The sequence below is a fragment of the Lates calcarifer genome, linkage group LG5 (assembly GCF_001640805.2).
Source record: "Lates calcarifer isolate ASB-BC8 linkage group LG5, TLL_Latcal_v3, whole genome shotgun sequence".
Taxonomy (NCBI): domain Eukaryota; kingdom Metazoa; phylum Chordata; class Actinopteri; family Centropomidae; genus Lates; species Lates calcarifer.
This window is the reverse complement of record NC_066837.1, coordinates 6,178,757-6,203,020: the sequence shown is the minus strand read 5'-3', so window position 1 is coordinate 6,203,020 and position 24,264 is coordinate 6,178,757. Positions and strand designations below refer to the sequence as shown.

Below are 24,264 nucleotides of genomic sequence, written 5' to 3'. Positions count from 1 at the left end.
AAAAAAATGTCATGATATATTAAGGCGTCAAAAAAGATTTAAAAAAAAACAGTATAATAAGGGGTCATAGTGTAGTAAGATGTAAAAAAAAAAATCTTGTACGTTAAGGCGTCTATCAAAAAATGTCATAGTATAGTAAGATGTAAAAAATGTCATAGTACAGTATTGAGTAAAAATTGATCAAAAAATGTCATGGTATAGAAGGTGTCAAAAATCATCAAAAAATGTCATAGTATAGTAAGGCGTCAAAAATGTCATGGTATAGTAAGGTGTCAAAAATGTCATAGTATAGTAAGATGTCAAAAACCATCAAAAAATGTCATAGTATAGTAAGGTGTCAAAAATGTCATAGTATAGTAAGGTGTCAAAAATGCTTAAAAATGTCATAGTATAGTATGGCATCAAAAATGGTCAAAAAATGTCATGATATAGTAAGGCATCAAAAATCGTAAAAAAAAATATCATAGTATAATAAGGCTTCAAAAACCATCAAAAAATGTCATGGTATAGTAAGGTGTCAAAAATGTCATGGTATAGTAAGGCATCAAAAATCGTAAAAATAAATATCATAGTATAATAAGGCTTCAAAAAACACCAAAAAATGTCATAGTATATAAGGCGTCAAAAATCGTTAAAAAAAAAAAAAATGTCATAGTATAATAAGGTGTTAAAATTGTCATAATATAGTAACATGTCAAAAACCATCAAAAAATGTCATGGTATAGTAAGGTGTCAAAAATGTCATAGTATAGTAAGGTGTCAAAAATGCTTAAAAATGTCATAGTATAGTACGGCATCAAAAATGGTCAAAAAATGTCATGATATAGTAAGGCATCAAAAATTGTAAAAAAAAAATATCATAGTATAATAAGGCTTCAAAAAACACCAAAAAATGTCATAGTATATAAGGCGTCAAAAATCGTAAAAAAAAAAAAAAAAATGTCATAGTATAATAAGGTGTCAAAAATGGTCCAGAAATGTCATAGTATAGTAAAGTGTCAAAAATGCTTAAAAATGTCATAGTATAAGTCATCAAAAACCATCAAAAAAATGTCATAGTATAGTAAGGCGTCAAAAACGCTTAAAAATGATGTATGATGTATGTATACCATAGTGTACCATTTTTGAATTAATATAAAAATTCCAAATATTCTCTACTTACATCTTGCAATTAAAATGTATCCGTAACCCTAACCTCTGGCTAAAAATATTGACTTTCACACAATATTAATCAGACCGGCAAAATAGTCAGTGTTCAGCAGTATTTATTTGAGTAAGATAATCCTTGTCAGTCCCACAAAAGGGAAATTCAGTGTTGCAACAAAAAAAATAGAAAAGTGCATTATATCATACAAGATAATATACAAAAATTATACTCAGTGTGAACAGTAGAAACAGGACTATGTACACAGTAATAGATTGGATTTGAAAATCTAACCTATCCCACAAACACTGTGTACAGGTGTAACTGGAAAACAGAGGAAAGATGGCTACTTTAAGTTAGTTCCTTTCTCTTAAATAGCATGTCATAGTATAAGATGTCAAAAACTGACAAAAGTTGCCACAGTATAGTACGGCATTAAAAAAAACATTGTCTTAGTAAGAAATTAAAAACATCAAAAAAATGTCATAAAAATATTCTGAGTTACTGATCAGTTTCTATGATTAACAGGTATTCTTGTCTCTGCAGGAGGAGGTGACAGCAGCAGCTGAAGACCTGAAGTGGATGAAAGAAAACACAAGTGTTATGAAGACTGCAACCATCCAATTGCTGTAAACAGTGCTGGTTTCCTGTTCCTGTTTTTCTCTGTCTGTATCTGTATCTATTTAATAACTTTATCACAAGTGGTTAAATGATCACCAAGATGCTTTGTAAACATGTTCATGTTTGGAAAATGTGCTCATAACTACATTAACCCTAACTCTGAGGAAAAATAAGGAGCTCTCTCTGCTCTGAGATGCTGGGAACCATGCCCACTCTGTGCAGCACTGTGACAGTTAGCATCCTATTCCATACATGTTTGAGCCACTGGAGCTCAAAAAACATGTTGCATTGTTAATGCAGTCATATTACTGATGTTACACTGATAATAAACTCACTTTGTGATAACTAGTGTGTTATTATGGCAACAAGTGTGTTAATGCCTCACTCTAACCAGTATTTTCTAACATAATGTTTTTATAGACAAATCTCTGAATTAGCTTTATACAGACTTTAAAGTTTTTTACCTTATTTATCAAACCTATGAGGTTTGTTAAAAGTTTTATCCTTATTTTTAGATCTATTCCTTTAGGGTTTAACGTGTATTTTTAAAGGTTTGGTTAGGGTGGTTGATATATATATTATATATAAAATATTTAAAGGTTTTCAATTTATTAACAAGTTCTAACTTTATTTTAAAAACTAATTATTAAAGGGGTTTCTTTTCTATTCTTTTATAAACTAAGGTTTTATATTTTCCATATGTTTTAAACTTATTTTTTACAGCTACAAAATACTAATTAATATTAATTACAACTGATAAGTTACAGCAGCTTTAATTTGTTGCTATTTGTTCCAGACAGGTTTTAAAGAGTCAAACTGCAGCTGAGATAATGACAGACTCAGACTGAAAAGAATAAACTGACCTTCTGGAAATGTCTTGATGTCTGTGTCTCTTCTCTCTGTGCTTTAATGGTTGAAGTTTGAATCCTGTAGAGAAAAACAAACATTAACATAAAGAGGTGACTTTAAATAAATAATGAATAAAAATATATATAAATAAATAAAAGCACAGTATGTGTCAGGGTATAGAACTTAAAACTATTAAAAGATAGGTAAGTAAGACACAAATCTACAATGAAACCAGAATGTGGACTAATTGGTTCTGGACTAATCAGAACTAGTCCAAGAGTTAACATTTGCTCTCTACACAAAGACAGAAGCAGCTGCTCTGACTGGAGAACTGACAGAGACAGAGACAATGAGACAGAGGGAGAGACAGAATGAGACACACAGGGAGGGAGAGAGAGGAAGAATAAGACACAGAAGGAGGGGGAGAGGGAGAGACAGAATGAAGGAGAGAGAGCTGATGTTTAAACTCTTCTTTTTTTCTGTTTTCTTTGAACTGCACATTCATGACCTATGTAAATACATTATGAGTCTTATGAGTGAGTCTTTTGTGACAAATCAAACTATTCAGACAGAAGATCAATTTCTGAACATAAACAATTTAATGTCAGTGCTCTGTGTTGGACAGTTGACGTAAAGCTGTTTGTGAATTACCTGGAGGCCTCTGTCCTGGTCTCAAAGAACTACTTCATTGTACAAAAACTCTCTGTGATCGTGGACGAAGTGGTGACACCTAGAGGAAATATACAAAGGAAAAAGTTTAATATACTCTGACCTATTCCTCATCAACAGTTTAACCATGAAAACACAGATAATATTCAACATTACAGCTGAACCAGAACATTCTCCAAACATAAGAGGAGTGTCTCAGAAAATGGGCTGTTTACTATCACATATGACAAGAAAAAGCATCACTTCTTTAGGAAGCAATAACAACAGATATTTGGGAAAAATTAACTAGAATGATTATCTGAAATCTTGAATTTCTATATTAACTGTCAATCATGGAATCATGTATATTACTGTGAACTGCATAATAAAAATTTTCACCTAAGTAAATTTTTGAAAGCAGGGTTTTAACTTTTAATTATACTTGAGTCCACAGGCAGAAAATTAACTCACAACTACTTAAAGTTTTTAGAAATTATTATAATCAGTTCTTGTTAAACTCATTAAATACCAAGGATTTAAACAATAGCACTGTTACTAACATTAATAATTCAGCTCATCAACACATTTTTTCAGACTAGGTCAATCTTTAGTACACAGACCTGTTTGGTTTGTCAGCTGAGAGCTGGTGTTTCTGTCCAGGCTGCAGCAGCTGAACCAGTAAACCTGGAAAACACAAGTACAACATTTGAAAAACAAATAACCTCATTAATAAAGAATAGTTCACATCCAAAAACTGAACAGTGTAGAAGAACACATATTTTAGTGTTGACACGTTGCATAAAACCATAACACCAGAGACTTTGTAAGAGGAACCATGTTCACTTGTTGCAGCAATGCACTACAGGACGTGCTGGGGACAGTATCACTTCCATTGAATGTAACAACTGTATTACTAAGGCAACGTGAAAACCAGTGGTCAGCAACTCATGTTACCGGTGTTATTTGCTAGCAAGGTGTCACAGCAAAATGCTCACATGGTGTAGGAATGGCATGTTATCTTTACTGATGTGTACATTATTCAGGAGATCTGCTATTGTAGCTATGGTAGCACAATCACAATGCTGGGCTGGCTAAACATCCTGTCTGCTGACAAAGGTAGGCAAGCAGAAAATGCATAATTATTATTCTCATAAGCATTTGTTCATTGCTGGGATTCTCCACTCGTCAAGGATCAGGTAGAGTGTTGCACAGGCTTTGACCCCCATGAGAGCAGTGCCTCACACAAGTTATGTGTGAAGAGGCAGAGAGCAGCAAAAGAACCATTTTCTTCATTCATAGTGTCATTTTTTACAGTTATTTGCCAAATTAAAAGTAATTTTCCCGGGCCAGTGGTTACAATGGTGGCCCAGTGATTTTTAAAGGATATAACTTAAAGTCATCTCTTGTAATGCATTTCATTTATTCACTGTCAGCAAAGCCTACTCACTGTTCAATTCAAAGCAGAAAGGCATTAATGCTGCATACTTCAGTATTTGTTAATTCATCGCAAGTCATATCCTTATCGCAATATTCAACAGTGACATCGCATATCGCATGTTTTCCTAATATCATGCAGCGCTGGTTCACGTTTCTCTCCCCGCTTCCTGTTTCTCGTGTGTCCGCATACAGTACTAGAGGAGTTGCAGAGAAGACGAATTAACAACTCGACACGTTAAGAGAAAGAAAAGCTCCTACAATGTTGTAGGTCTCTGAAAAATCATAGATGGACAGACGTCGGAAACATCACCTCAGAATATCAGCGTTTTTTTTTTTTTTTCATTTTTCTTTTTTATACGCACTATCTGCTACTAGCTGCTAGCTCTAGTCCTCTATCCCGACTTCCATATGTAGCAGTATAGACATTTAACACACCCACCACCACCTAAAGAGGCAATTTTAAAAATAGTTTTTATAATAATTTCTGACAATAATCTCAGCTCATACATTGTGTATTACTATTGAGGCTTAAAACTTGTGGTGAAGCACAGAGTTAATATCTAGTTTTCACGCTTATATTTACAAAACTGAGCTCATTAAAATCTTAAGTCACCACAAACAAATTTCTGATCAATAATATACACAAGGTATCAGTAGACGGCTATGGACAGATTACTGCCAGAAAGCTACAAGGACACACAAAATGACAAAGAGGGAAAAAACTGAGTCGCAAAATGATCACAATGAGCTGGTCAACAGCCACACTGAAACACAAGATGGCCACAAAGAAATGTTAAATAACCTGGAATAGGAGCAAGGACACAATACGATGCAACGCAACCACATAGAAGCTGACCATAAATAGAGGTAAAACAGCCAGCTAGAGACGCAAAACGATCCATTACCGCCACAAAGAGACCCAAAAGGATCACATCGATATAATAATACGTCATAAATTGACTTAAATTGACCAAACTGGAGGAGAGAATTATAATTAAAAAAAACAATAGAATGTCTGCAGAGTAATTGTAGATATGCAAGATTTGTAAACAGACAAACAGACAATTTAACAGTCATCACCCTCCACAACTTATGTCAGGGAGGCTTTAGTCACAGAAAGACCAACACACTCTTAATTATGTGATATAAATGACTGATATTGGGATTTTTAAAATTCATTACACGGTAATATTAATACTAACGCTGAGCGCTAATGCTAACGCTCTCCGATAATGTTAATGCTAACGCTGCCCGCTAACTGTTTGCCTTACCTTCGCGCTGCAGGTGTGTTCGGCGTCGAGTCTCACTCGTGTTCGATAAAAAAAAAAAAAAAAACGCTTGCTTTAGCATCTAGACCGCTTCATTAACTACAGAAAGCAGCTCCAGAGTTTGTTTTAGCATCTAGACCGCTTCATTAACTACAAAAAGCAGCTCCAGAGTTTGTTTTAGCATCTAGACCGCTTCATTAACTACAAAAAGCAGCTCCAGAGTTTGCTTTAGCATCGAAGCCTCTCCTGTAGCGACGTATTCCTCACAGTACTAGCAAACAGAACAAATGCTTCAAACGTGGTTTAAATGTGTTTTCCTACTTCCTTTCTCCGCCTCTCTGCGCCCCTCCCAGATGGCCATGGCCAATGACGAGGGACGTCGCGACTAATGACGACATACGTCAGCTAATATTTACATAAAGACGCTGATTGGCCATTGTGGTCCGCCAAGCAACCGCCTCTGATTGGTCTTAAAATTCGTCCGCCGTTAAGACAGAGATGTATTATAAGATCTGGCGGACAGCCATGGCTCAGACATGGGGCATGAGACTCCTTGATTTATGACAAGACTGTGCCTACATCCTCAGAATTTTAAAACAGGCTTCTGGATAGACATTTGAATTTTATTTCTTTATGCCTCTGAGTGTTTACTTTGGGTGTTGGTGCTCCAAAATTCTCCACAACTCCTGGAGATCAAACCTAAGACCTCAAAACTTAAAAACTTTGTGGTCTTACTTCCTGAGCTAGACGCTTTACTTCTATTGTGAAATCCCAGACCTTTTTAGTCACAACTTTTTCTTTATTTTGAATACAGAACTTTTCATTGTAATGTAGAATTTGTTCATTGTAGTACTAATACTTTTACTTGAGTGAGGAATACTTATTTACCACTGCAAATATAGTTAGACCATGAAAGGAGACATTCTGTGTAAAGAGTTATTTTACTTTTAATACTGAAAGCAAACATACAACACATAAATCGTACATAGAGTTAGAGTTTGTTTGTTTGTTTTAACTCTATGATACTGCGAAGACGCAGAATGCAACACGACACCCAGTCCGACAGGTGGCAGTACTCATCTTTAGCTACGTAACCTTACGCACGGTGCTTGTTTACAATCAGAAGAAGACAGAGTAACATCAGCTCGAGGAAGCGATCATGTTATTAAAGAAACTGGTAATTTTTGCTCCTAGTTTACACCTTCATCTGCATAATGGTTTGAAGCGACTTTTGGAATGTTAACGAACTGAGTCCTTTAGGTCATCTTAAATAAACAAGCGTCCGTGTCTCTAAAAGCTAACGCTAATGCTAACTCGGGGTAACTGCTACTACTGTCATGGCTACAAAAGGTTGACTGTCCGCTGTTGTCTTATTCAGATAGATTAATATAAACACAACGTTAAACACAACGGTTAAACACAACGTAGGAAATTGTGTCACAGAATCCGGTAGATAGAAAATCATTCGCCCTGCTACATAACAAAATAATACAGCTGGCTACTTTGCTCGCTAGCTGCTTTGCTAACAAATAGCTAGCTAGGATATAACTTAAAAAATGTCATAAAATACATTTCCCTTCTGTAAGTTAGTACTATAGCGTCATCTAATATTTAACTCCATAGTATGCTGTCATAGCAAGATTATCTCCTTATCTGAGAGACGATACTGTTACTTTCAATGAAATAACAGTGAACCGGTGTAACTACAGTAACTGCTAATGGCTACATTTGGCTTCACTCCTGCCAGTGAGCAGGATATTTTCAGCACTGAAACAACAACACAGTCCAGCTATATAACAAACAGTAGACTTAGTGGGGAAGAGGCTAGGCAGTTCTACGAAAATTTAATGAAAGATGACGATGAAAGACAAGAGAGATCAAGGGGTGCATTTAGCAAAAAATACTACGGTGGAAACCATCAAAATAAGCAGAGGGGCAGAGAGTCCAATAGAAGAGTTAGGAGGAGAGTCAGGGCTGCAGAGGTGCAGCTGGATCAAACCAGATCAGCGGTGGAGAGAGGGACTGGTGGTGAAAGAGAAGATATCCAAAGGAGAGAGATGACAGCGAGAGAGACGAGCAACTCAGAAAGGTCCATGGAGCTCCAGGGGCTCAGGTTTCTTCGCTGTGCCCATGAGGGGGACATCTCTGGCCTCAAAGATCTGCTCTCAAAGGGGGTCGACATAAACTTCCAGGTATAATACTCACAGCTCAGCATCTTTTAAAGTGCCATCCAAGATGTATTTAATTTGTACTCACTTAATGAGCTTGTGTTCTCTCCTCCAGGATACTTTCTTCTGGACGGCTGTTATGTGTGCAAGCTGGTCTGGACAAAGAGCTGCAGTGAGGCTGCTGCTGCAACATGGAGCAGCCTGGGTTGGAGTGGTTGATACTCAGGGCAGGGATGCCAAAGACCTGGCGCTGGAAGGTATAACCACACAATTTCTATTATAACTTTATATTTCTGTCTGTACAGTGAAATTAAACAAATCCATTTTTAACTTTTTCCCCAGCGGGTCACAATGAGGTGTTGGAGGAGTTGGAGAGCTATGGCAGAAGTGCACAGAGAGATGCTCAATCTCATAGCAGGTTAGCACAATCACAGTTGTTCAACCTAATATTAATTGATTTCAGCCTGTACAACAGATGAATAACTGTTCTTTTTCTGAAACCAGCATTGCTTTCACCCCATTTTTAGTAATGAGGACAGATTAAATAACAGAGACGTCTCTCTTTATCAGGCAGTTCTGTTAAACAGCACACAAACTCAAAAATAGATAGTTGAATGAACAGTATAACCTTCATGAAGATAGGATTTATCGTAGGACTGTTGCATAAGACTGCATGAATTCTAGTTTGATACACATGCTAGATGCAGCTGATTTTTGAGTTTTGAAAAGGGTCACTCAAGTTTGGGGATTTAAGAATTGTGAGTGGCACATTTTATAGTTTGAAAATAACCTAGTGTTGCAAAAACTGTGTGTAAGTACATTGAACCTGACTGTTGTTTGAAGACAGATTTGTTTGTTTGTCCACAGTGTCTCCCAGCCTCAGTGGTGTGATGTGTGCTGTAGCGAGTACAGCAGCAGCCTGTCATCACATCTCTCCTCCACCCTGCATCAGTTTAGTCTCCGGCATCCTCCACCGACCCCCTACTACTGTCTCCCCCCCTCCAGCAACAGCTATAAAATGATGGTTCGAAGTGGCTGGAAACCAGGAACAGGACTGGGGCCAGAGGGACAGGGGCCACAACAGCCAGTGCCAACTGTGCTCAAGAGAGACCAAAAAGGTCTGGGCTATGGACAGATGAAAAGAGCCAAAGTTACACACTTTCAAGCTAGAGATCTTGATGCAGTGAAACCACCATCCAAGGATAAAGAGGAGAGGGGTGGGAAAGGGAAGAGGAAAGAAGAAAATAAGAAAAAGGAGCAAAAGGATAAAAACTGGGAAAGAGATTTTCGTGCCTCTTTTTATCTTTGACACCATGTTAAAACAGATACCAAGAGACACTGCACCTGTTTAAAACTGTGAAGGTGTTTGTAAAGCTGCTGGAAGATGTTTTCTCATGGAGCATAATATAAATATCTTAACTCTACCTCAAAGCTGATATTGTGTCCATTTATGGAATTACTTGTGCCTCTGTCTACAGGTGTTGCAATCACCAAATATGACTTGGTGTTTACTCTGTACTACTAAATATGGAGTGTTTACTGTTGACCCACTGAGATTGTTTGAAAAGGTTGAAAGGTTGAAAAGTTATTAAAAAACAATTGTTCCTGATCTGGGAAAGGAAGTGTTTTTTAGTGTTAAAAAGTCAGGCTGGTGTGTTTTATATGTAATAAAATCTAAAACATTAAAATGCAACACCCTTTGATTTGTGAGTAACAGGAGTAAAATGGTTTGACTCAGATATCTAGTCATCAGTAACCATTTGTCCTGCTTTCTGTGAATGTAGAATATGTTACGTAACTACACAGAAAAGCAGTGACCTCTCCCTTTGTAGTAGCTCCAGGTACCTTCTCACATAATTGAACACACCTGCCTACATGTGAGTGGTGAGTCACATGTTTTTGCACCTCTGCAATCTCAGCATGTCACCTATGCTCTTACTTCCTGACATTTAACACAGTACATATTGCATCAGTCTGGAGTGTTCATGTCTGAGAGGCTGGGCTGGCTCAAGCAAAATTAGGAATCTTTAAACCCCTGCAACACAATGTCTGGCTTCAGGTCCTCATGCAGAACGCCATTTCAAGTCATTTTATTTATATAGCGCCAATTCACAACAGAAGTTATCTCGAGGCACTGTACATATAGAGCAGGTCTAGACCGTATTCTTTATCTATTTCAAAGTCCAGGCTGGAGATAACAGGTGATCTAATGAACAACTCCCTTTAAGAGTTTTGACTACCAGAGGCAGTACCCTGTCTTAAATCAATATATGGAAAATTAAAAAGCCTTCACGTTTTAATCCATTCAGTCCGTTTACAAATACTGTTCATGTCTTAGCTGTAGGATCAGATACTCATTAGCTCCTCCATAGATAAGATGGAAGCTAAAAACATACTAGAGAAACCTCATGTAATGCAGTGCAATTCAACACCAAGAGGAAGTACAGCCTCAAAGCATACAATACAACTGAGTCATCACACAGATGATGTACTCAGTGGTAACTAAACTACACTGCATTACATCATCCAAATGCTCTAACATGTTTTGGACAATGAATATACAGGCTTTTTGTATATGGCTCAGTAATTAGCACTTTACAGAGTTAATAACTGACCCTTTCTGTGTTCGGTTTGCTCCCAATTTTTATATACACACAAATCAGGAAAATGACATGATAATTTTACTAAAAGTGAGTCTGAGTGTGTTGGACTGCTGATTACCCTTCAATGTATATGTGAAATGAATCTCACTCTGCAGTGTCATTCTCCAGAGATCTTATGATGAACATGTGACTCTCAAGACTTTGTGTGTTAATCATAATCATTATTATTGTGTGTTTATTATTATAGACACCATCATTGGACAATATTTTCATCACAGTTTTCCAATTTTGTCAACATGCAACAAAATCAGTGTATTATTGTAAGATATAGCAGAAAAAATATTTTGCAGTTTTCTATAGTTTTTAACTTTTTTCTTTTTTTTCACATATAGAACATTTTTGATCATTACCCAAAAAATACATAAATTCATATTTTGATATTAGAAGCTGTATCTTATGTTTGCGAAATTCTTTTAGGCGTGATTTGGCTTATTTGGCATAAATCTACAATTCATTGACATGATGCATGTATAAACTGTCTCTTTTGATTCAGATCAGAGCAGAAACTTCTGATACAAATTAAAAACATACAGTTCTGCAGCACTGTCAGATAATAAAATAAGAAACAGATGATAGTTCAGCCTTCCTAGATGCACTCATTCACATTTTCTGAGGCGATGGAACGTGTCACCAGCTTTAGTTTGATGGGTCGTAAGGGTCCAACTAAGCCCTCAGGACTCATCTGCAAAGGAATCTGTGCAACGGACAAATTCAACACTAAATCAGGAACTTCTTGCTTGTTATTAATATTGCTTGAATTATGTACAAGAAATCATGTAGACCATGTTGACCTAAGTAGGTAATTTGAATATAATCACCTCTGTCTCCTTGCAGACTGAAAAGCTGTAGTTCTGCAAAACTTCCACCAAGGCCAGTTTGACCATCACCAGAGCAAATCGCTTCCCCAAACAGTTCCTTGGTCCAAAGCCAAATGGCAGGTAAGTGTATGAGTTTATACTCTGCTTGTTCTCTTTACTAAATCTAGAAAACATATAGACAGCAGCAAATGATAAGTTGAACATTTATACATAAATTAAAAAATGATCATAATAAGGTATCCTCAAATGCCCATCTTCAACTAGCTCTTGAATATGTACGTCATTACTTTCTTCTTCCTGCTCCACACAGTCATGCTTTTATTATAAATTAAGGAAATACAAATAAATGTTATTTTAAAACCAATTTGTCATCACTGACTGGATCCAATGACCATAGTCTCCTTAATGTCAGTTGATTTAAGAATAAATTATTCTTTACAAGATTGTAGAATTACTTAATTTTAATAACACAATGACCATTCTCTATAACCAGTCACTTGAACTAATGATTGGAGCTGTCTGGTGACCAAAAAACATCATTTGTACTCAGAAATGCTTGAAATTGTTTTGGAGAATTATTACAATTTAGTCCTTGTGTACACTTTAAGAGTACAAACATGAACACAGTTACCTGTCAGGTTTGAACTCCTCTGGCTCTGGCCACAGCTCAGGGTCATGATGCAGAGCGTAGACTGGAATCATAACTATCATGCCCTTCGGGATTGTGATTCTGTTGATCGTGACAGTTTCTTTGGCTATTCGCTCGAAGCGTGGATTTGGAGGATAAAGCCTATTGACAAAACCAGAATATTTTTAAATAATGTACGTCTTTATCAGACTACATATTAAATACAACTATACCAAACTAACAAATGTGTATTCTTGAAACACTGTGTTTTGGCTGCCTTAGAATGTATGATTTTTGCTAGTGTTTCAGTAGCTGGGTTACAATATATGTTTGTAATATATTCAATTTTGGTGGAACTATTAGAGGTGTAACAATTCTGAAAGCGAGACCGAAACCATGTTACAAACATCCACAATATCGTATCACGATTCTTAAAGAAGGAACTGCGATACCTGCAATAGCCCCCCCCCCCCCCAAGGAAAGAAAATAAAATTACCTCCTCTTGTTACTATATCTTCACCTAGCATCAGATTTATCAATCTCTTAAGATATCAGCTAGCACATAAAAATGCTCATTACCTCAGACTCTCATTGACCACACTGTCTAGATACTCCATCTGCATCAGAGCTTCGTATTGGACTGGACCCTGTAGAGTTGTTGAAAAAAAAAGATTTTGAAAAGTTTCAAATGGACATAGTAACTCCAGAACCAGGAACGTCTGCTCTACCTTATTTGGGAAAGTAGAATCTATCTCCTTTTGCAGGCGTGCCATGACTTCAGGGTTTCTTGCCAAATTGTAGGCCAAGAAGGCAAGAGTAGAGGCACTTGTCTCAAAACCACCAAACATAAATACTGTCACTTGAGAAACAATCTCGTGATCAGTAAGACCTGTCAGGATTGGCAGGATGCATAAACAGGAACAGAGATGAAAGGAGGGTGTCGTACATTTGAGTCCACATATATGTTTCTGTACATTTGAGTGATGTAACTGTCTAATTACCATTTTTCTGCTTTTCATTTTTGGCTTCATTGACTGTCTGAGAGTTGATCATGTGTTGAAGGAGATCTCCTGGTTTCTGAAAACAGAATGATAATAGATAACTGGTAAATATATTCTCTTATTTGATGTTGTTATGAGTTTGTGTTGTATGACAAAATATAATATTTGAAAACTGGAGAGAGGAGGAAAATAATGGAAACAATTGAGTTCCTAGTGAGTTTTGAGTTCAGTCTGAATTCAGTACAAACATACACACACTAGTAAACACCCCACACATGCTTAGTATGTATGTTACACAGCTAATGTAATACAATTTGTACACTAACTGGGATGAATGATCACACACTACACAAATGGTCCAACAGTCAATTTTGCATGATCGATGCAAGGTGAACATTAGCTTTACATTCTGACTACACACACTTACACTCATGTACTTTATTATACATATTATATATAATATGTATAATATTTAGATTTTAACATCTACATTTCTATAAGAATGAGGCATCTGTGGGTGATGACAACAGCAGCTACTAAATGGACCTTTAAGTGAGATTGTTTTACCTATGAATTTATGGACATTTTACCACCATGATATACATATAATAGATATAATAGATTAGGTGCTGTATACAGTAATACAGTAAGCCCTCTTGTGTTTTGTCCAAACCTGGCCTGAGCTTCCATTGCGTTCTGCTCTGATCTTCTCCACAACCATTTTAAAGAAAGCAGTGGAGGATTTGGGGAAGAGGGAGAAACCCAGCAGCTCCAAGAGAGGCAGAAAGATGGGGAAAGACCCTGAGGAAAAAGGGGAAAAAAATTACAATTGTAGTTACAAAATGTACCGGTCAGTGTAGAGAAAAAAGGTGGTATGGAGTATCAGTGAAGTACCTTGGAAAAGGAAAAAAGGGATGGAGATTTTAAACACCTTCAAGGCATAGGTGATGAGGGGACTTGAAGGGTTGTTGATCAAGTCCATATCCACACCGAACATACAACTCGTCATCACATCTATACCGTACAATCCAAAGAATCTGAGACACACAGATTATACTAATCATTAATTGGCAGTTGAAACAACCGATCATTGTCATTGGGTTTTGACCATACTATACTACCTGGCCAGAGCTTAACATATAATACTGCTTGATGCTTTCTGTATTTAAATATATAATTTACAGAGTATATTTGGCTCTGTATTGGCGAGTAGATGACTAGGACCTGGCTCAAAATAATCAGCCTCTAAGGACACTTTTTTAAATTTAACAGCCAAACATCTATCTCCATTTCCAGAGATGACATGGGTTATATTTTAGGGGAAAGGTCTGCAACTGATCCAGTCAAGGTTTGCCACTAAGTTAATGGTAAGTCTGCAACTAATAAAAACTTGGAATGGAGGTGGTAAAAGCATACTAGAATATACTGAAATATAAGCAGGTAATGAAATAATGGACTTTTTGGTTTCAGTTTTGTCAACTTTGACTTGAGTTTTTTTGTTTAGAAATCACAGTTTGAAAGACTGATTTTCAGTCTAATATTTAAAATCAAAAGGAAAAGTACTTATCTGTGTTTAAATTGTTAAAGGAATATTTCATTATTTATGGTAAATACTCTTATCCATTTTCTTGCATAGCGGTTAGATGAGAAAATCGATACCTTCCCCACAGTATGAAGCTCCAGCCTGCAGCTGGTTAGCTTAACTTCGCACAAAGATTGGAAACAGGTGGAGTCAGCTTGCCTGGCTCTGCCTTAAGGTGATAAAATCCACTTTCTGTACCACCGCCTCTAAAGCTAATTAACACATTTGGTTTCTCATGCAGCCGTCTCTGTAAGGATGCAAAATAGGAACAGAGGGTTTGAGCCATGTAACATTTCACCGTTTATTGGATGGCACCACTTACTCTTTTACATTCATAACTTCATCATTGTCCACCTGTGACTTTAGCCGGTCTGTCATTTTGCGGGAATGATGTTTCATGATGCTAAACATCTAAAACAGAAGAAGCGAGAGCAAAATAAACAGATGGGAGAACAAAGGTGAAGATGAATATATAAATAGTTTCAATCTACCCAAACATGAATTGAAGAAATTAGGAAAACTGACAACTCCTACCTCTTTTATACGACCAGAGGTGAAGGAGGGGGAGAGGATGTTACGAATCCGTCTCCACTGATCATCCTCAGCAAGAAACATCGTATCATACAGGTCCCCATTCAGATGCAAATTCTAAAGAGGCGTAATGGTCACATGTGTGTATATACAGTATGTATTTAATATTTGTGACAGATACAGCCTGAGACAGCTGGGGGCTGTCACTTGTGAGGGTGGTGTGACACATAATACATCCTGGGTGTGACACTAGCAACGGTGTGTGTTGTGGGAGGGAGAATCTCTGTGTGTGTGAGGAGAGGCAGCATCCTGTATGCCAGAGGAGATGTTAGCCAGTATTAAGTGTCACACTGTATAAAGGTAAGCTCAAGGCTCCAGCGTTACACAAGGCTGCAAGTTTGTGTTCACTGTGGTAAAGTACAATAAAGTCCAAGTTTGATTAAAATATAAAGGCGCCCAAACGTCTCCTCGTCCCCCCCATGAGCAGAGGTATCCAGACGGAGGAGTCTGTTACCAGCTCAGTAAACAAGCCAAAGTATGTTTGTTGATTTTTTAATGAATGTATTGAGCGATGGCGTTCAGTATTCTAGTTTTATTCCTCTATCATGCTAAAATTAACATGTTAGGAAAAAATGGCTATAGACTGCAATAGCATTTTGAAATTAGGTCATTTTTACCATGTTAATAATAAGACTCTATTTGAAACTATTGTAGTATTCACAACTTTATGTATGAAAATCTTCTGAACTTACAATTAACAAATTGTGACATGTATGTTAATGTTTTTAAAATGGGAAAGCCTTCGAATATTTACCAGTTTTGAAAAGGGGAAAGTGTGACTTTTATTTTTGCAACTTAAAACCAATGGCCTGCCAAGCGATATAAACACATTTTCACGAGTTCCATTTGAAGGCAGTAGCACTCTGCTTTATGGTAAATAAATGAACAAAGGATCTGGCATCACTTTACTGTGTCATCTGTACGACACTCTTCTGTCTTTTGTTTCATTCACTATTGAATTTTTTTGTGATCTTGTGTGTTCTCACCCTCCTGTTGGTGAAGTAGGTTAAACACTCCTTCACCAGGATGGTTTTCAACATGTCGGGATCCATCACAGCCAGCATGGGCGTCCTGAGTTCATACATGCTGGACATTTACAGAAACACACATTTACATTTTGGGTCATTAAGTGTAAAATAGTCAAATACTTACATGCTGCTGACATAAGCCACCGAGTTAGAGGGTTATGGGTCAATTATCTCACAAAACATAAAATAATAATAGGTAGCTTGATGTTAGGGTTAATTCATATATTTACAACTTTAAAAACTTTGTGGACTCACCCCCATACTCTCCCATACTTTTGAGCACACTCGTGATCAGCTAAGTAGTAAACCTAGGAACAGAAATTATATATTGATCATTATTACCATATATCATTGTGTGGATCCTCACTGTTTTGTTTCTGAAATTTATTTTGAAATTCAAATTTATTAAAAATACCTGGTTGTGTCTGGTGATTGTGCCCCAGTACATCAGTGGCTTAGGACCAGGGATGCCCAACTTCTCAAATACTCCAAATGTCCAATAGCCATACCTTTGCAGAGCAGAAGAGCATTAGAAATCTTAAAAGTCAACATGGTGTTTATCAGACACAACTTCGGTGCAACAGTTTCACATTGAGTGCGAATAATCAACACTGATTAAAAAACAATTCCTTATCCTTACATAACAAATATACAGACAAATGTGATCAGTAGAATCCATGTTTCTAAAGAGAAGAGAGGAAGAAAACCCATGGCTCTTTCCTGCTCCTTTTTGTGATCGTAGTTTTTCTCTGAACTCTGACGCCAGCAGTGAGAGGAAGCGTGGTCACGTGCTGCTGTGTTGTATAACAACCCCTTTGCTCCACCTGTGCAGTGACACAACGTCCTGAAGGAAAGTGTAAGAGTTTCTGCTACCCACATATCTGGGTTTATGCCCGGGCATGTCTTTGTGGTAGCGCAGATTGGGAATAAACATGTCTACGTAAAACAATTTTACAACCACACACCTAAATTTTGTGTTTCGTTATTTGACTATATTTCTATTTTGTCCACTTAAACCAGAGAATATAGTCTGAGCCTAAAGGAAATTAAAATTATTTTTCTAGGTGACTTCCTGTGAGCATGAAACATTCAAACTACAAATAGGGCATGATGCTAAAAGCTAGAGCTAAAGCTGTTTTCCTGAACTTTGTTTATCGCTCTTAACACACGCAATATAACAATTTAAGTCACAAGATTGCAGCGTCACAGATGAGATGAGCTAATAAAAATGATTATTAGAAATGCTCTGTCTGTTAATTATTCACCTGACACCGTTGGCTGCCATTGGTTCAACTCTCACACACTTGCCTTACTCACGCAATAGGTCTGTGCAGTAAGATATAAAAGCCTCTGACGGTGGTTTGGTGCTTCAGAGAAACTTGTATCATTGATAGAGGAGAGGAAACGTGGAGAGATGGGCCACCTCCTCTATTTCTCCGCTGAGACATGGACCCTCCTGGTTGCTCTAGTAACATTAATCCTTCTGTAAGTGTTTTGGAATATTTGTCCAAGTATTTGTGCTGTGTTTACATATTTTTGCCTGTGTATATGTTAAAAATGTCTTCTCTTTCACAGATATGCCTATTGGCCATATGGGATATTTAAAAGAATGGGCATCCCTGGTCCCAAACCAATCCCTTTTTTAGGCACTATGCTGGGATATAAAAAGGTTGGTAAATATTACTTTCTCAGAAGCAAGAGTAACCTACAGAGTAATTTCTGTTTATCAGATACACCCAGCTAAACTAATGCAGTCTCATACATCAGTCCTGCAATAAATCCTACCTTCATGAAGTTTGTGGTGCTGGTGAACTGTATTACTGTATTACACAGAGAGGTGTTTCTGTTATTCATCTCACCTTCACTGACATTAATGTGGTGGACAAAATAAAAGAAAAACCTGTCTGTATAACAGTGCTACAAACAGCAGCCTCCACAGTGACTATGAAGATCAAACACCTCTCTAAAACAGTTTCATCAGAAGCTCAACATTGTACCCTTCACTAAGGAGGATTTATCACAAGACTATTATCCCTGTAAACAGCCTTATTGAGGCAAGTGCTGAAACACCAAATAGGAGCATTAAAAATAGCAGAAAATGGCTTTAAGTTACATTAATGTTTCTGGCCTCTGTGCAGTGTTTTTGTGTAAAAATTAAAAAAAAATCTCAGTGGAAGTTCGAGGCATAATGTTTAGCTAAAATGCTTTATAGGTATCTCAATTATTCTTGCTGGCAAATTGGAGTGACTAACTAATCTCCAATCATTACACCTCCCATGGTGTTTTGACAGTGTACATATACCATAGGAGGTGTATTTGTTTAGCTCTCTGAGCAAACAGCACACAATCTGTCACACCAATTTACAGCTTTTAAGAATTATTACAGCAGTCTTTTCCTTTCTTAGGTACATTAACAGGTGAACAGAAGTGATGATGGTGAAAAATGACATTTGAAAAACTAAAAAGGGGCATCAAAAACAAAGTCCTGTTTACTTAGTATATTCCACATACTTTGCTAAGGAGAGTTTTCAGTAGGAAAATCCCACTGAAATATTTTGTAAAAATTGTTCCTGATGAGAGGTGAAATTGTCCTTTAAATTCTTCATGTAGATTTAATCATCACAGTTATATTATTTCATTTGACAATACTGAATGGTGAAGTTGTGTTAAAAATTCTTTACTTCATTGAATTATATTTTTATGTTTACGTACGTGTTTATGTACCCTTTAAGTAGTGCTATTTCATACATGTTTCAGAGTTTAACACTATTATTTTTAGTGATTTTTACATATTTAAATATATGGCATAAATATCTTTCACCATGCTAGAGCGGACTGTGGGTTTAAACATTATTATTCTCTTCATAGGGATTCTTTAGCTTTGATGAAGAATGCTTCAAGAAATATGGGAAAACATGGGGGTAAGTCTGCATGTGGTACAGTGCTATATGTTCTCTGTGTGCCTGAATGAATAGAAATTACATCTGATTGCTACAGGTGCTTGTCTATATAAAGTATGTGGATATCTCTGATTATAGTCTTACAAATCTGTTTTACAAGTATGTGACTGCATGAAAGTCTCCCCTGATATTTTAGTATTTTTCTATTCTGTTCTATTTTTATCACATATAGCATTTTTGATGGCCGTCAGCCTGTGCTGTGTATCACAGATCCTGCCATGATAAAAACAGTTCTGATAAAGGAGTGTTACTCTCTCTTCACCAACCGCAGAGTATGCACACACACCATTCAACACGCTCAGTCACTCATTATGATCACTGCTTCTTACTTGAACTCCCGTCCTCATCAACAGATGTCCTAACTCTGTTACAGAACTTCCGTCTGAACGGGCCGTTGTACGATGCCGTGTCCATCGCTGAAGATGATCAGTGGAGGAGGATCCGCAGTGTCCTCTCTCCCTCCTTCACCTCAGGAAGACTGAAAGAGGTAAAACCCTCTTCTGTTCTTTGCCTCCACTGGCTTTTGTTGCAAGGTCAACAGAGTATTTTTCCTCTGAGGTCTGTGCTTTCTGTAGCTTTACGAGATTCTTTCTAGAGCAGTGGTCCCCAACCTGTTAGGCTTGTGACACCTTAAAGTGAAGCCATGTCTACTTTTGAGCTGTTATCACATAGCACAAACAGCAGGAACTGTGTGCCTATGTAACTGTATTTTCCAGTATTTCAGGAAGTCTGTGTATGACTATTTATCCTTTCCATCTATGTCGGCCTGTGCCTCAGATGTTTGACATAATGAAGCGGCACTCTGCTAACCTGATCAGCAGCATGAAAAAGAAGGCAGACAAGGATGAACCTTTAGAGCTGAAGGAGTAAGAACACTTGATACTCCAACTACATTGATTCAAAACGAGCGTCAACTATTTTCAAGCCTGTAAGGACAAGGACATCTGATGTGTTTTCTGTGCTCTTTAGGTTCTTTGGACCCTACAGTATGGATGTGGTAACCAGCACAGCTTTCAGTGTAGACATAGACTCGCTCAACAACCCCTCAGACCCCTTTGTCACTAACATCAAGAAGATGCTGAAGTTTGACCTGTTCAGCCCTCTCTTCCTTGCTGTTGGTACAGTATTCATTTTACTTTTGTAAAATACAGCTATTTGTAATTTTGTCCTTCACCTCGCTGGTAAATTAAAAATATCTGTGTTGGTTGTTATAAAGATATTGCTTTTTTTAATCTTCAGCCTTCTTCCCATTCATGGGTCCTGTATTTGAAAAGTTGGAGTTTTCCTTTTTCCCTGCCTCTGTCACGGACTTCTTCTATGCTGCACTAAAGAAGATCAAGTCTAATCGAGAGACCAGCAAGCAGACAGTATGTCTATGTATGCATATACGTATTCAGCAGATTCAGAATTATAATCAAAGTCCTCATAGATGTCTGCTTTCAGAGTCGAGTGGATTTCCTTCAGCTGATGATTGACTCCCAGAGAAAAAGGGGAGAGGAACAGGATAAAGGTGAAAATCACATACAAAGCCACACATGTACTCACACACACGAAAAGCAGAAAGTGAAACTATTCTAAATCACAACCCTGCTATCTCCTCAGGTTTAAGTGATCATGAGATCCTTTCTCAAGCCATGATTTTCATCTTTGCTGGATACGAAACAAGCAGCAGCTCTCTGTGTTTCCTGGCTTACAACCTGGCAAGAAATCCTCATGTCATGAAACGGCTGCAGGAGGAGATTGATTCCACCTTCCCTAACAAGGTACATAGGGAGTGAGGAGAGGGAAAATTTCAGTGTAGGGGAGGTCTCAGTAATTAATTTAAAACTGCCTTGGGGGGCAGAGGAACTCCAGAACAAGCTGACAAATACATTGACCAGACATATCTAATAAAGCTGTTATGGCTATTCCTTTATATAGGTATAGTTGTTCCTTGGTTTCCACCAGCTCATTAGGTGCTAGCTGTTTAACTTTACCAGCTACTGGCCAACATTGCTTGTCTGTTAAATGCTGAAAACACAGCTGACGGGAATGGACTTGAAGGCCGTTCAGTGAAGTAGTGATCAAAAAGAGGCTAAAAAGCCCAGTAGAGCTGCAGAATGAGTTACTACAACTACCCCCTTTTTACATTAAATGAGAAGTTTCCCATATCTTAGCTTAGCATACAGACTGCAACACAGGAAACAGATAGTACCCATAAAACAGCAACTTGATTTTACAGTTCTGTTTTAGTCTGGTTTAAACAAACAACGTGACATGGTGATATAACTCTCAGCAAGAAAGTATTCTTGTCTATTCCTTTATGATAAAAAATACTGATCAAAATACTATAGGTACAACAAAAATTACAAGATGATCTACTTGTATGTAGTTGCTGGATATTATAATTTTATGGGCTATATGAGTAGCAGGATTTTTTTCTTTCAGTATCTCGTAAGCTGTCAGTGTAGGACTCCTACTTACATTTCGAGTCATTGTTGAGCAAGAATTCATTACAGTCATGTATCTGTGTGTCCATGTGTTTGTGTAGGCTCCTATTGAATACCAGGCACTGATGCAGATGGAGTATCTAGACAGCGTCGTCAATGAGTCCCTCCGGCTATACCCCATTGCTGCACGTCTGGAGCGAGTGGCCAAGTCGACTGTAGAGATAAATGGCCTTGTGATTCCAAAAGATATGGTGGTCATGGTCCCCACATGGCCCCTGCACCGGGACCCTGATCTGTGGCCCGAACCAGAGGCATTCAAACCTGAGAGGTAGAAAGGAAGGATTTATATGTTTAGGTTTGACCCAAACAGTCGGTAAATGCTGAGCTCTGCATCATTCCTGTTTATTAATAAATGTGTGTATATATCCTCAGGTTCAGCAAGGAAAACAAGGTACAATATTGATCCCTACACATACATGCCTTTCGGAGCAGGGCCGAGGAACTGTATTGGAATGCGATTTGCCCTGGTGATGATGAAACTTGCAGTGGTGGAGACCCTCCAGAGGTACAGCTTCTCTGTGTGTAAGGAGACCGAGGTGAGATCACATGTTCATCTTTACATAGTTTGCTATTGTTTTTTTATGGTGTATGAGTTTGAATAAGATTCATGGCATGTTTAATAAGAATAGTAGATTTAAAATGTTATTAGAATTCATGTCTGTCAGTCCAAAGATCAAAAGCCACTACCTGAATCAGCAATAAATTACTGATACTGAGATAAAATGTCAAACAACACATCCAAAAGGCTGTGTTTCTACACTCTTTGATACTACCAGTTCTCTGATGTGAAATAACAAAGCACATTTTGTGCCTTATTGACTTTGTTCACACTTCTTTATTCCTTACATGTAATTTCCTGCCAGATCCCCTTGGAGATGGACATCCAGGGTCTGCTAATGCCAAAACGACCGATCCAACTGAAGCTGGTGCCACGCTCTGAAACCTCCAGCTAAAAAAACAAGATGAAAGATTCTCATTTTAACATTTTAATCATGTTGTAAACAGACCTATCTGTATAAAAATCATTTGAATTAACAAAATCCAATGTCTTTTTCTAGTACAGCTGTATGTACCTTTGTATCAATATTGTTCCTAAACTGAGCAAATGGATCATTTCTAAAGCCTGTGTTAACAATAAAGCATAGTGTGTATTTTCCTCCTGTTATTCTAAACAGAGACACAAAATGGGTAAAAGGATAAACATAAAACAGCAATAAAGAAATGTAAAATAACTAAACATAGATGCAAAAATACCATAGAGAGTCTTATCTGGGTCTCGCTTCTAGGTTAGTGGGGTGGGAGGCTCATTGTCTTATAATCTATCCAGAAATGCCAAACATCAGTAACATCCACTATAGTCTTCAGGGTTTAACTATACCCTTAAGTCAACACTTCCTTGATAACAAAAGCTTAATCAAAGTAAGTGATATTTATTGCAGGTTGATTGCACTGGGTTTTACTATATTTTGCAGGTGCACCTTTGTACATAGCAAGGGACTGAAATGCATTTATCTCCAGGTATGATGTAAGATTTCTGTGAAAAGTGAAGAGGGTTCATTCAGATATCAGCCAGACAGCAAGTTAATTTTTGACCAGATATTGTGACAAAGTGTATCAGGAAAAGTACTGTGATTATGTTTAGAATCAGTGTGTGTTTACGGCCACGTTAACTTCTCTCCCTCTGAATGTTTCATATGCCAACAGCGCTCTCCTGCGGATGATCCATTTACAGTGTATTTTCATTTATTGCCCACGTGCTCCCGCTCCTTCCACAGATCCATTGTCCGGGCTTTTCAACCATCTTGTTCTTTCCATGTTTATAAACAGAGGGTAGAGATAAAAAAGAAAAAGAAAGAGAGAAAAAAAAAAATCTGAGGTGGGCAAACCAGCTACACTGCAGACACCACATGTTCTTAGGGCTGGGATCGTGAAAATGTTACCATTTACAGGTTGCTGGAAATAGCTTGAATCTGTGATATTACACAAAACCTGTCAAGTGAATGCACAGTTCTTATTTTATCTTTATGACACCCGCTATTATAGCATAAGACATAAAATGTAATCTCTCCGGATACGGTGTTGCATAGGTTTTCAGTGGCTGTAAGTGTTAGTTGTATAATTTATAGATTCATTTTGAGACTGAGATCCACATGTTTCTGTGTTATTTTTCTCCATTCACGGAACGTGCACTTATTTTAACTTTTTTAAATCTGCAACGCTGGAAAGGCGTGAATGTGAAAGACTGACATAAATGATAAGTTCTGAACAACAACACAGCACAACACAAATCTCGAGATACTACTGAACCCTAATTTCCTGGTGTGACGACATGAACTGCAGCCTATCGACCGGGGTGTCTGCATGCTGCG

The 24,264-nt window shown here is 37.5% G+C and overlaps 3 protein-coding genes and 1 long non-coding RNA gene across 6 annotated transcripts; 2 read left to right on the top strand and 2 right to left on the bottom strand.

Moving 5' to 3' along the window:
- Nucleotides 1-1,248: 1,248 nt before the first annotated feature.
- LOC127142455 (uncharacterized) lies at nt 1,249-8,352 on the bottom strand. 2 transcript variants are annotated; one of them, XR_007813215.1, is made up of 5 exons: nt 8,224-8,352; nt 3,883-3,946; nt 3,266-3,344; nt 2,629-2,692; nt 1,249-1,717 (listed from the first exon to the last, which is right to left on the bottom strand). It is a non-coding gene; the product is annotated as an uncharacterized LOC127142455 (long non-coding RNA). The 2 variants fall into 2 exon arrangements; XR_007813216.1 differs by lacking the exon at nt 8,224-8,352 and adding an exon at nt 5,971-6,970.
- Nucleotides 7,081-9,744, top strand: gpank1 (G patch domain and ankyrin repeats 1). Its single transcript, XM_018699775.2, has 4 exons — nt 7,081-8,159; nt 8,251-8,392; nt 8,478-8,553; nt 9,003-9,744. The coding sequence occupies exons 1-4, from the start codon at nt 7,686-7,688 to the stop codon at nt 9,442-9,444; spliced, it is 1,134 nt and encodes a 377-aa protein (XP_018555291.1). The 5' UTR covers nt 7,081-7,685; the 3' UTR covers nt 9,445-9,744.
- A 1,194-nt stretch (nt 9,745-10,938) lies between these two features.
- On the bottom strand, nt 10,939-19,879 carry LOC108899374 (cytochrome P450 3A56). Of its 2 annotated transcripts, none has more exons than XM_018699777.2 (14): nt 19,736-19,879; nt 16,862-16,955; nt 16,702-16,754; nt 16,405-16,504; nt 15,362-15,475; nt 15,150-15,238; nt 14,140-14,282; nt 13,919-14,046; nt 13,246-13,321; nt 12,973-13,133; nt 12,824-12,891; nt 12,248-12,406; nt 11,617-11,779; nt 10,939-11,492 (listed from the first exon to the last, which is right to left on the bottom strand). In XM_018699777.2, the coding sequence occupies exons 2-14, from the start codon at nt 16,892-16,894 to the stop codon at nt 11,385-11,387; spliced, it is 1,395 nt and encodes a 464-aa protein (XP_018555293.1). In that variant the 5' UTR covers nt 16,895-16,955; nt 19,736-19,879; the 3' UTR covers nt 10,939-11,384. The 2 variants fall into 2 exon arrangements, with proteins under 2 accessions (XP_018555293.1, XP_018555292.1); XM_018699776.2 differs by lacking the exon at nt 19,736-19,879 and adding an exon at nt 17,087-17,489.
- Nucleotides 17,768-23,046, top strand: LOC108899376 (cytochrome P450 3A40-like). Its single transcript, XM_018699778.2, is given in 14 exon segments — nt 17,768-17,931; nt 18,022-18,115; nt 19,315-19,367; nt 19,579-19,678; nt 19,780-19,893; nt 20,184-20,272; nt 20,376-20,524; nt 20,646-20,773; nt 20,850-20,916; nt 21,009-21,169; nt 21,937-22,163; nt 22,268-22,286; nt 22,288-22,431; nt 22,759-23,046. Coding segments are annotated over 14 exon segments (1,506 nt in total). The 5' UTR covers nt 17,768-17,860; the 3' UTR covers nt 22,849-23,046.
- Nucleotides 23,047-24,264: the final 1,218 nt, after the last annotated feature.